This window comes from Peromyscus leucopus, chromosome 16_21, assembly GCF_004664715.2.
Source record: "Peromyscus leucopus breed LL Stock chromosome 16_21, UCI_PerLeu_2.1, whole genome shotgun sequence".
Classification (NCBI taxonomy): domain Eukaryota; kingdom Metazoa; phylum Chordata; class Mammalia; order Rodentia; family Cricetidae; genus Peromyscus; species Peromyscus leucopus.
Window position 1 is genome coordinate 30,491,509 of NC_051084.1, and position 13,214 is coordinate 30,504,722.

The 13,214-nt window shown below is 36.7% G+C and overlaps 1 protein-coding gene across 3 annotated transcripts in view; it reads right to left on the bottom strand.

Moving 5' to 3' along the window:
- The window catches only part of Ctnna3 (catenin alpha 3), a 1,489,259-nt gene that overhangs the window by 143,377 nt on the left and 1,332,668 nt on the right, over positions 1 to 13,214 (bottom strand). For 2 of the 3 annotated variants that reach the window (XM_037199948.1, XM_037199947.1), the window contains exon 15: positions 12,048 to 12,104. The exons of the other annotated variant lie outside the window; for it this stretch is intronic. In XM_037199948.1, coding sequence (XP_037055843.1) covers positions 12,048 to 12,104 — 57 coding nt within the window. The remainder of the gene's footprint in view (positions 1 to 12,047; positions 12,105 to 13,214) is intronic. 3 annotated transcript variants of the gene reach the window in all.

Sequence of the window (13,214 nt, forward strand, 5' to 3'; positions counted from 1 at the left end):
CCTGCCCATAAATAGCATTCAAATATGTATGTACATGTTGGTATAGTCTAATATTCAAGAATGGAAAAACATAATATAAATGCAATTATCATTTTATTTAAAATTAGGCATAATACTTGTAAACATTAACATCTATCTTTTAGGATTATGTGTCATATATTATCTCCAAGTACATATAGATTATGAGGTATCTAAAAATTTGTATGGAATACCACCTACTTATCAAGTTGTAGGTTTTTTCTGTTTTGTTTTGTTTATTTGTTTTTGTTTTGGGGTTTTTTAAGACAGAGTTTCTCTGTGCAGCTGGGAGCCTGGCCTGGAACTTACTCCGTAGCCCATGCTGGCCTAGAACTCACAGAGATCTGCCTGCCTCTGCCTCCTGAGTCCTGGGATTAAAGGCATGTACCACTACCAACACCTGGCAAAGTTATGGGTTTTAAAATGTAGCATAAAAAGGTTTTATGCTATTGTGGAAATTACATAAAGATTGTTTCTTTGTGACTACCCTAACCCAGTAATTATCGATGCTTCTATTCACTTGTAATCTAATATCCACAGTTAGTGCACGTTTCCATATTTTGAGATTTAAGCAAATTATAATCAAACTGCTTTCTCTCTCTCTCTCTCTCTCTCTCTCTCTCTCTCTCTCTCTCTCTCTCTCTGTGTGTGTGTGTGTGTGTTTTGATTTTTCGAGACAGGGTTTCTAGACCAGACTGGCCTTGAACTCACAATAATCTGCCTGGCTCTGCCTCCTGAGTGCCAGGATTAAAGGCATGTGCCACTGCCACCTGTCAAACTGCTTTCTTTTTTATTTATTTTTATTTTTTATTTATTTTTTAATTACACTCATGATATTCATTAATTATGCTCATGATATTAATTATATTTGTGGTATTCATTGATTACATTCACAGTATTCATTCAAAAACTGTATGATATTCATTAATTGCATTAATTGTATTAATTTATTACATTCATGATATTATGTCCTGATACTACTGTCTGTTTGTGGGTCTTATCCATCACACAAAACAGAGATTCTATACTTAGGAAATCATTGCTCTATATTCCTTTCTTTTCCATCTTGAAATAACATCTAATCTTTCTGTCTCTGTGAATTTGTATATTCTATATATTTCATGTAATACAATTCTATAGTATTTGTCCTTTTTTAATGTAAAAAACATTTTATGTACAACTTCAGGAGAAATAATACACAGATATCTTGATATACAAACTGCTTTCTTATACTAAAAATTTTGAAATCATTCATGAACTTCATACACATTGTGTTGAGACTACCTCTGTAGCCATTTTTTTTATTCCTATGTTTCTGTTCTCATTGTCCCATACATTTCACTTGATATTAATATTTGACTGTAAGATGTCATCAGAGGACACACAAACACATCAAGCCACACAATTTTTACTAACATTCAGAGGGCCTAGTTCTGCCCATGCAGGCTCCCCAGCTGTCAGTCCAGAGTCCATGAACTCCCACTAGCTTGGGTCAGCTATCTTTGTGTTTTTTCCCATCATGGTTCTGACCCCCTTTCAGTGGCAATGGGACCAGGACTTATTCTGGTGCAGGAACCGGCTTTCTAGAACCCATTCCCTATGGTGCAATGCCTTACTCAGCCTTGATGCGGAGGGCAGGGGCTAGGTCGGGCCCCAACTTGGTATGCCAGCCTGTGTTGACTATTCAAGGGAGGCCTTTACCCTCTATGAGAATGGAATGGGGGTATGATGGGGGTATGTGCAGGAGAGTGGGAGAAGGGGAGGGAGGTGGAACAGGGGTTGGTATGTAAAAGGAAAGAAAAAAATTTTAATAATAAAGAAAGATTCCATCAGGACAACCTAATATTATAAACACCTTTAAGATCTCTTTGTCTATCATTTGTGTATTTGGCAAATCTGTAAAGGTGTATTTAGGAGCAACATAGAGAGTCACAAAATGAGAAAGGAAATAAAATTTCAGCCTCTCTGATTTTATCAAGGATGTAGAATATAGAGAAAAGTGTGGCTTCTAGTATTTACAACAAAGCAACATAAGCTACAAGCCTTAGATTTTCCCATAAAACAAATTAGAGTGGATACAGTATACACTGGGCCCACACAAGACTGGCTCTACCAACAATCAATTATGGAAGGGGGAGGGCCTTATAGATCCCTGCTCTTTAATGGTGGGCATTGGCTATTAATAGTGGTTTTTTGTTTGTTTGTTTGTTTTTTATGAGGAGGAGGCTTTTAGTTGTGTACCCATTGCTGAGGCCACTAGGCTAGTTCCAATGGCTAGTTCCAAAGCCATGGTCACACAGATGGCTTTGGTGGAACTCAGTGACACACACACACACACACACACACACACACACAAATGATTAGATATGCATGTGTGAGGGAGCTTTGTGAGAAGTCTGGTGAACTGGAAGGTAGAGAGACAGAGGAGGTTATAAGGGTGAGAGTGCTCACCCTTATATGAGCATGTCACCCTCACATGCATGGCCATATGTGTGAAATCATCTAAGAAATGTTAATTAAAAATTAAATATTTGATGATCATGGTCAGATATATAATACTCATGAGTGTAAATTTAAAATTAAATAGCAAAAATTTCTTTTTAAAAGTGAGAAAATACATAAAGAGTTATGCTAGAAGAATAGCAAAGAATCCTTCAAGCAAGTATTGATTACATTAGGAAAGAGTTAGCCTTAGAATATCTCAAAACTAACAATAAAAAAAAACACCCAAAAGGATTGCCAAACAAGAATTAAATATTAATTGTGAAATGTGAATTTTTCATTCTTATTCAAGATTACTAACAAAATGCTTATGCTAAGGAGAAATAAATCATAAGTAGAAATGATGAGGAGAAATCAGAGAGATAAAGAGGCAGGAAAAGAGGTATATATTAACTGGGAAGGCACGGGGTACAACCTGGAGGTTGGTATTTGTGGATGTAACTGAACCATTCACTACTCATTCATTTGAATGAAGTATGCTTCAAACATACCCAGAAAATATTAACACTTGTTTGCATAATGAGTTAATGATGCAACACTGTGAGTATCCACTGTATTTATAGCATGGAATTATATTAGACAGCTTCTTCTGTGATGCTTTGCTTTAATATATGAGGATAAATGAAAGGGGACAAGGGAGTCTCTAGACAGGTATGTATTTTATGTGCTTTACTGATAACTCAAGCAGTTCTCACAGATGAAAACTTAAGTGCTGAGTTACATAGCATATTTTTATACTTATGCTTATCAATAAATAACTCATGCTATCAATAGTTCAAACAAATGTCACAAGGCTTGATACAGTCTAAATTTTACTTCTTTCTGCATTACATCTCAGTTAAAGGATTTCTCTCTTTATGTGGAGTGTGGGTAATTCAATTCCATTATTTATACTCCTGTGAACTTATTCTAGATGCAAAAAAAAAATCTGCTCTCCATATTCCTTGAGTTCCATATGGGCAGATTCAACCAACTATGGTTAAAAATATTTAGAAATAAGTACATCTTCATTGAAATGCACAGGTTCTTTTTCTCGTCTCATAACTACCTAAGCTATAGAAAATTGACTACAGCATTTTTAGTCATTATGTTACTAATTATTTAGAAACAAATTAAAGTGAATAGAGGATGCATGTGGCAAGCATGCCACTATGATGTCATTTTAGACAGGAGATATGAACTTCTGTAAAGCTATGTATTCAATAGTGTTCTTGAAATCTATCTCACAGAAATATGGGAAAATAACTGTATCTACATCAAAATCTGGCATAGTTACTGCCTGAGATTCAAACACTTAAAAAAATCCCTTTGTGGATACAGAACACAATAAAATACTGGGTTAATAGAAAAACCTACAGCAACAGCTACAACAGTACTCTAAATTTGTCCATATGGCCAGAGCGCACGAGAAAATTAAATAAACAAAACATAATTCTTCCTGTCTTCTGGACGTGAATTCAGAGAGGCAGACATCTGGACCAGCACGGTACTTAGCAGCAGACAAGAGTTCCTCAAGTAAAATCCCATTTGGGACTGGAGATGAGAACCTCCGCTGAAGAGGCAGCTCCGATATGAGAGTTTTAACTTAGACTGAGATGGGATACAGATGAAGCTGTGTCTATAGATGAGCACAAAAGGGAAATAAAACTAAGTCTTCAATTAGTTAGGCTCTCAAAAGTAAAACTCCAGGCTACTTGGAGCAAGCTTTCAGAAAGATGAACACCATTTCAAACACAGCCTATGTACAAACACTGCACAAACAAAATCTATGGTAATTGGGAACATTTTCAAAGTAAAAGATGAGAGAGAATTATTTTTCGCCTAAGGTTCTCAAGCAGGGGATTTCACAGGCTGTGAACAATGTTTTCTATTTTTTGGATTTTTTTTTTTTTTGTAGTAGAATACACGATATGTTTCCAAATCATTCTGTTTTACAAATGGGAGTATGTAAAACACATTCACAAAAAGCAAAAAATAAAAGGAAAGATAAAAACCTCATCACCAAAAAACTTAACTAGCCACCAGCATCTGCACAATATAACCTAATTCGGTTAGCAGTCCCATGGGATGTCTTTGTCAATTATCAGTGCTAAATATTCCCTGTCATCATCTACTGAGTAGAGACCAGAGTTCCTGCTCAATATACCATGCAATATGCAGGCCAACATTATACAGCTCTGTCAACAAGACAACTGGTAAGAAGTCTCTCCTCACATAGGTGCTTTGTGCAAAGATGTCGAACCCTGGTTCAGACTGACCTCAGGGGCTCTCCAGATTGTAAAGGCAGAACTCTCTGGTGTGCTTGTCTGATTCTTGATGTTTCTCTTGCTTTCAGCCATTCTCAATGTAATGATAAGCAACAGAGTTACAATGGGGAGTTCTACTCCATCGCACAGGACCAGACAGAAAAGAGGGTCACTAAATCGATTCTGCAACTGTATTACTTTATCATCAGGGAAAGGGCTCAATAATTTGTATCTAAACCTCAAGATGTTAGGTCAATTATTTATAGTGCTCTTTTTAATTTTAGTAAAAAGTAATTTTAGTCAGTCTGGCTGGGGAATTAAAAGCTGCTATCAAAGGACAGAAAATAATTTTTCTTCATACACAAGGCTTTACTAACCTATGCCTTTTCCATATTCAGGAAGGGCATACAATTTTCTATTCAACTTTATTTATATTTTATGTGTATATGTGTTTTGCATGCATATGTATGTATGTATGTATGTGTATGTATGTATATACACCACATGTGTGCTCAAGGAATCAAAAGAAGATGTCAGATCCCATACAACTGGAGTTAAAGACTGTTGTGAGCTGCCATGTGGATGCTGGGAAGCAATCCTAGATCCTGTGAAAAAGTAGTCAGTGACCCAGTGATCTTAACTACTGAGTCATCTATAGATCCCAATGTGCTTTTTAAAAAGCTGGTAAATTTAACCAGAAAAGCAAAAAAAAAAAATATTCCCCCTCTTGTATATCTGCTTCATCTTTGTCTAAAAAAATACATATCAACTATAAATAATAGCATGAATTTATTTTTCTCGCCATGTTACTCTCTTATATTATTATTATATCTAATATCTCTGTTATGTTTATCTCATTGATACTACTTGTGAATTTACAAAGTACTCTTTTATACAATAGATATTTGAAAGCTAATATTTTATTTACAATTCTTGACATTCTTGCTAGATATGTGTGCATTCAAATTATATTGAAAATTGGAATCATAGTGTATATGCTTGTTTCTAATGTCAGACTCTTACTCTAGTATGAAATCTCCCTATGCCTGTTAAACATAGTTTCATCACAGAATTGCATGTATTTCCTTTCATGTAACAGGACCATTATATGTTATCACTGGCCTTTTGGTGTTTTTCATTTTGAATGTATATATGAATACATAAGGGTGTCTGTGTGCATATGTGTATATACATATGGAGTAGTCCATGGTGATTATGTTTCAGTCATTTTCCATATATATGTGGCAAAATTTTAAATGACAAGAGAAAGCTCTTTGATAGAATTTTCCTGTGGCTATTAATACAGTACTAATATCTGTATAAACAATATCAGTCACTTTCCCAAAATATCTTACCAACAAGGGCCATTATATTTATTTTTCAAATTGATAATAAGATGACATTTATTGGTTATTATTCTTAGAGCAGTGTAATGTCTATTGAGGTGGAATAACTATCTAGCTGCTTATCATTTTGTAAGCCTTCTGTGGCAAGGGGAAGCATGGCTACATAAGCAGGCTGTCGATTGTAGCCTGCCTAAAAAGCCAATATTGAAATTATCAAGTGTGTCTACAAAGAAATTGTTGACCATGAGACCTGGAAAAGCAAGTAAAGCAGACCTGCAGCTATAATTGAATTGGAGGAAGAAAATGGCCACTGAGTAATGGATAAAACCGTAAAGTTTAGAAGGTTGTAATCTTATCACAGAGAGCCATACACAGAGGATGATTTCTATTCTAGGTTGTAAATTTCAAATCTGCCTAGTTGACTCCTATTTTTGCTCTTCTAAAAGACCATTCAACAGGTTATACTTAAAATTAATTTATTTATTCTGTCATCTCTAACCTGCTCAACTCAATGTTTTCCATACAATAAAAATAGCTAGAACATTTTCGCAGTAATAAGCCCCCAAATATCTTAGGTTGCCCATGACTCTTGTCTCTCTGCATGTTTTATATCCAAAATCCATCCTTTAGAAAATCTGAGTGGTTCATACATCATGATATATGCACAGCCAACAATTTCCAAACCCTCTATTTCTAAAATATAAGTGGGAACCTCTATCATTTGTCATCTCTATGACAGTTATGGCTTTGTAACCTCCTACTTCTTCCTATATCACACTCATATTGTTTTCAACACAGCATTCAGAATGTCATGTACAAAATATTACAGATCATATCATTCCTGGACCAAGGCTCTCTAATGGCTCCACCTTCTACTTAAAATGAAAACCAACATTTTACAATATCTTTCTATCTGATGAGAACAGGATTGATTCTGAATTTCACTTCCCCCTGGATAGTAGTTAATTAACATTAGTTGTCAATTTGACAGGATCAACAAATATCTATGAGACAAAACTCTGGGCATGTCTATGAAGGATTTTCTTCACAGATTAGGTTGAGCTGGAAAGAATCACTCTAAATGTGGACAGCACTATTCCATGGAACAGGATCTTGGACTGAATATGAAGTTGAAGGCAAGTAGAGCACCAGTATTCATCAATCTTGCTTTTCTGGTTGTAGATAGCATCCCTTCCTCACATATTTGATTATGGTGATGAAAAAGGAACTAACACAGAAAAATGGTACTGAAGGATGGGACTGTTGCTGTGATTAACTTGGCAACTGGTTATTGGACCTTGCCAACTGGCTTGCAGGAGGACTGTGAGAGAGCTTAGAAATTGGGTTAGAAAATCCCTAGATCCTTAGGATATTCCAAGCAGAACTCAATGGGTCATTGTGGTGGCAGTTTGGAAGAACAGAATTTCAAGAGAGAGATGGATATATAGGCATTGACCATGAGGTCATCAGATAGGGATAACAACACTAAGGGGAGATAAGGTAGAGGTCTGTTGAGCTATATTCTAACCAAGAATCTACTACACTGATCTTGTGTCATGATACCTTGTGAGACTGAACTTGAAAGTAATGGATTAATATGCTTGGTGGGAAAGTTCGAGATAGATGGCTTTCAGGCTGCTATATGCCTATTGAAAGAAGAAGAACAATATGAAAAGTGTTCAGTTTGGTAAAGGAAAAGAGTGTGGTCAAGATGAAAGTCACAGATAAAGTGAGGCTATAGCATCTATAATTGCTAAACACATTGATGCCATCAAAGAGAAAGTATGTGCTCTGTACAGGGACAACAAGCAAAATGATGTGAGAGTTATTCCCCTTTCATCCATGGTTCTATCTTGCAAGATGAAATTCATTTGAAATGGTAGAGTCTAAACTGAATATGTAGCTCGTGGCATTCCCAGCTCAAACCAGCAGCCTTGCAGTATGTTTGTCCAAGGTCAGCACACCAAGGCCAATGCATCTACAATCCAAGGAAGCCACACTTTTCCCCAAACTGGCAGCAGGATTTGACAGTGTTGTCCACATGCTATTGGCTTTATAAGCAGATTGATGCAGAAATTGGGGCCAGGGGCTTGTGTTGTCTTGGTCTTCCAAAGAGTTCTGAGGACATGCAAATGTAGAGCAGGCTGAGATTCCCTGCGGAGATGCTTTGAGCAGCCATTGAATGAAGCTGTGAAGGTGAAACTTACATTTCAATACATACACTCATGTGTTACACGTACCAGACGATGAGATGATGACCAAGAAAGGCTTTAGGTAGAAAGTGAAACTGTCCCAACAGAGAGGTTATAAGTTTTCAGGTGGCAGAGCTGAAATGATGGTGCTGTCAAGCCCTTTGGAGCTGCAATGATTCCATTGTGAGACCGAGACACTGGATATGGAGCTGTAGATTTTGTTATTTGACTTGGTGACTTCTGGTCTTGTTCTGGTCCAATCTGTCTCTTCTGTGCCCCATTCCTTGTTACTCTCTTGAAGAATGGGAATATTTACTCTCTACCATTTCACATTGGAAGTATGCACTTTTGTTAAGTTAAAGGGGCTCACAGGTAAGAGGCACCTTGATTCTCAAAAGACACTGTACTTAAACGTTTGAATAGTTTTGAAATTGTTAAAGACTATGGAGAGTTTCACTGAATTGATTTTATATGATGACATGCCTATGAGCATGTGTAAACAAGAGTATGCAATGACTAGACTTGATAAGTTACTGGGAATTAAAGACACCATTGAAACAATCCTTGCCGGGCATTGGTGGCACATGCCTTTAATCCCAGCACTCGGGAGACAGAGCCATGCGGATCTCTGTGAGTTCAAGGCCAGCCTGGGCTACCAAGTGAGCTCCAGGAAAGGCGCAAAGCTACACAGAGAAACCCTGTCTCGAAAAACCAAAAAAAAAAAAAAGAAAGAAACAATCCTCTGGGCATCTCTGTGACGGACTTTTCACTAAAACAAAACAGTGATGTGAGCACAGTCATTCATTTATTTCCATTCCCTGACTGCAGATGCAATGGGACCAGCTGCACTAAACTCTTGTTGCTATGATTTCTATGTCATGGTAGAATGTAGCATCAAAGTATGAGCCTCACTAAAACCTTCTTTCCTGAAGTGCCATTTTTTCTGGTATTTAGCCACAGCTATAAGGAAAGCTACCAATACAAAATAGAAACTTATAACTTTAAAGTGGTATTATTAAGTGTCAATTTAATAAGGGGTAAACTGGCAATGATTGATATTGGTGGCCAACATCACAGAATGCATGATCCAGGAAACAAAAACCTAGACACATTTATGAGTTTTGAGATTGGGTTGAGTTGGGGAGATACACCTTGAATGAGGACAAAACTATTACATGGGATGGAGTCCTGGATTTAATTTTAAAAAGGAAGAAAATGAATGAGCCAACAACCAGCATGCCTTGCTCTCTCGTAACTCAGATGCAATGTGACCAGGGATGTGATGATAGGTTGTACATCCCCAAACTTTAATTAATTAATCCTTCTTCCCTTAAGTATGACTTCTTGGGTATTTGGTCCCAGCAGAAAGAGAAGTGACTAGTATACTCTATAACTGTTGGCATTATGAAAACTCACCCTCACATGTAATGGGGTTCTGCTCTATCCCCAGTGCCATAGATATAGATAATGTCCAATAGTTGGATTGGAAGGGGAGCTTAGCTACTGGCCCACTTACCTCAGTTTTATTGATGACTCTATCCAGATTTATTTCCTTCATGAAATCTCAGTTTCCCTGGATCATTTTCTCTTACAACAAAAAATGTCACTGAATTAATAGAGTCCTTGGTACCAAGTGGCTATGCAGTGACAATCCCAAAATGATACCTGAGGTAATGATCTACCAGCCCATGACCAGACCAGGATACCCCAGTTATACCCCTATAGAAAGCCTTGATCCGACTTCTTGTTTCTTTTTTCCCATATAATATCAAGACTTCTGGGAGAATGTTGAGAACAGATTATGGTGGTATTTTATTTGTACTGAAATGTGATTTTAATTGTATGTTAATAAATAAAGTTGCCCAGGGGTCAGAGCTATTAGAGCCATAGCAAAAGCGTGGCGGTGGTGGCGCACGCCTTTAATCCCAGTGCTTGGTAGACAGAGCTAGATAGAGCTCTGTGTGTTCAGGGATACAGCCAGCATTGGAGACATATGCCTTTAAGACCTGGAGGGCTGTACTTACAGGCAGTGACGAGGCAGTCATGTGTTTGGGTTTACAACCAATGAGAAGGCAGAACAGAAAGACTATATTAAAGACAAACACACAGGAAGTAGGTGTCTTTTGGAGAGGTAGGACCACTGCAGGAGGAAAGGTAAGGTTTTAGCTCTGACCTCTTGGCTTTCTCTTTTACATTGGTTCTATGTTTTCTTATTTAATGAGATGGTTGGCTACATCTACAACAGATGATCAAGTCATTGACCTCTGCCCTTCCAGGTATGAGCCCACTGTGAACAAAACTCCTTCCTGATTTCTGGGATAGAGGCCAAGCTCAGTTTCTTGGGACTCCTTGAAACCCCCCCAAAACAAGGGCATTTTTCTGTAAAGTTTCTTATTTTCTATCCAATATGCTGTAACTGCATCAATGAGGAGAAATTACTCTAAAATTTGTTAGAGCGCTTGGCTTACTAATCAGCAAGGATTTCACATACTAAGATCATATAATACCACTTAAATTGATTCCCAAGTGTCATAATGAATAATTTCATATACAAATTTATGGACTTTAATTTTAATTTTGGGGATAAGACTGTATAAAAATATCATTTATAAATGCTAATAATTTTTAAGTGTAACAACAGACAAATTTGGACTATGTCACAGGAGTTATATTATTGCTAACAGTATTATCCTGAACATTCTACCCTGTCTCAGACTAAAATATTATTTGGTAACCAGAATTTTTTCACAAGAAAAATAGACTATGAAAAGGATATGAAACCTTTCCATATATATATGGAAATATATATATATATATATATATATACATACTCTCAAACATACTATATACAGTATGTGTGTGTATGTCTTTCTACATATATGATATACTCAAAGAGTATGCTGCTGCTCAAAGAGGCCAGAATAGGGTGTCAGACACCCTAAAACTGGAATCACAGGCAGCTGTGAGCCACTCAGTGTGGATGCTGGACATTGAACACGGGTCCTCTTCAAGATCATCAAGTGATATTAACTGCTAGCCAGCACCTTTGATGTTATTAAAATTATAATTTGTGTTGTTATTAATCATTTTAAATATTAATGGATTAAGAAAAGGCATTTAAATAATTGCCACATATAATTTTTATGTAGAACTTTCTAGTAATCCAGCAGGATAAAATTTATTCATTTTAATAAAGATTCATTATTTAAAAGTGAGAGCATATTAAGATATTTAATAGTAATCTTTCCTAGATCGAAATTTCAGGAAAGATTTCTTTAAACAACCAAGTATGAGAAGCTGGGGATTGAGAGAATACAGTGTTTTAAATTATTCTGTCTAAAATTGTTTGTAGTGACTCATAAAATCTAAAGAATGGCATTGAATTTCAATTCAAGTAAGAAAGTTTAAAAGAAAAAAAAGTGAGTATATTATTTTACAATAGATAGAGAACCTGGAAAAGTCACATATATTAATTAAAAAAATATAAACTGGGGTCTTCCAAAGATGCTATTGTGGATTACTTACTTATACTCGGCTGCTATCACATGCTGCTTGTGGAAGATGGAATGATGTAGGCTGAGATGCAAAGTTATTGTAGTTTAATAATCCTTTACCATTAACATTTGTAGCTGTCCTAATATTTACCGACAGAGGAAGGGCATACCACTTTGGAAGAATCTAGTTTCCACCAACTGTAAAGCTATGAGGTAGAAAACTCACAGAAAATATTGCTGCCTACCTACCTGATGCCCCCACAAGTGTAAGTGGTGAATGGATTTATCTGTAGCTTTCCTTTTGCTCTGTGAAGATAAAAGACCATAGAACCTCTTCAACAGCTGAACATTTTATTCTGTGTATCCTCAATCTGTGTTCCCACCTATGATTACTCACATTTGGCTTATAGTAACCATTTTTTCAAGTTTTTCTTTATTTCTTAATTTCACTTGTTTAAAGACTGGTATCATCATATGGCCCAGGACGGCCTGGAACTCACTATGTAGCTCTGGGTAAACTTAAACTCATGGTCCTTCTGCCTCAGCCTCTTCAGTGCTCTTATGATATTAACTTCCTTTCACGGAGTATTTGCTATTTTACCTAGTCAGCAAATAACTGCTTAGATTGCTTTTCAACCATCCCCCCCCCACCTTAGGTCCAAAGAGGGTTCCCCAAAACTGCAGTGTTGGTGACAATGTCCTAAACAGAAGGACTCTGACCATGTAAACAGGATTATGATTGGGAAAACAGAAGTCTAAAGAAGGGTTTCTGTTTACCAGGGAAAATACTAACTCCTTTAATCTGTCACTGAGGTCAACTACCTCTGGAAGCAAATCTCACTCCCAGTCAAACTGAAGAGCCCCTATCAGCTCAAAACCCTGCAGCCTGCTGCTGGCTGTTCTATAAAATCCACTTGCCTTCTCTGCCACTTTGCTTCTCTCCGTCTCCCGAGAGATGGCATTGGCAGTTGACCCCAACATGGAACATACACATCTACATCAAAAACTTTGGTCAAATATGTCAATATAAAGAAATATCCTAGTATTAAAAAAAAAAGCATAAGTAATCTATGGCATTGCTTTGAGCAAGGGGTTCTGAAACATGAGTACCAAAGCATTGGCAACAAACACAAAACAGAAACTACTGTAGCAAATGAAAAAGTTCCACGTGGCAAAGGAGAGAATAAGAGATAACTCGGAGTTTGGAAGAAAATATTTGCCAATAATACATATGACAAAAAGGTAATTAATGTTAGGAACAAAAAGCTCAATAGAAAAAAAAAAAAATGAAGGACTCGGACATTTCCCAAGAGAATGCAAACAAATAGCCAAGAGGTACATGAAAATTTTATACCAAAAGGTACCAAAATATTCAGGATTTTTGGCTCTCAACTAAATTCTGACATGATAAGCTAC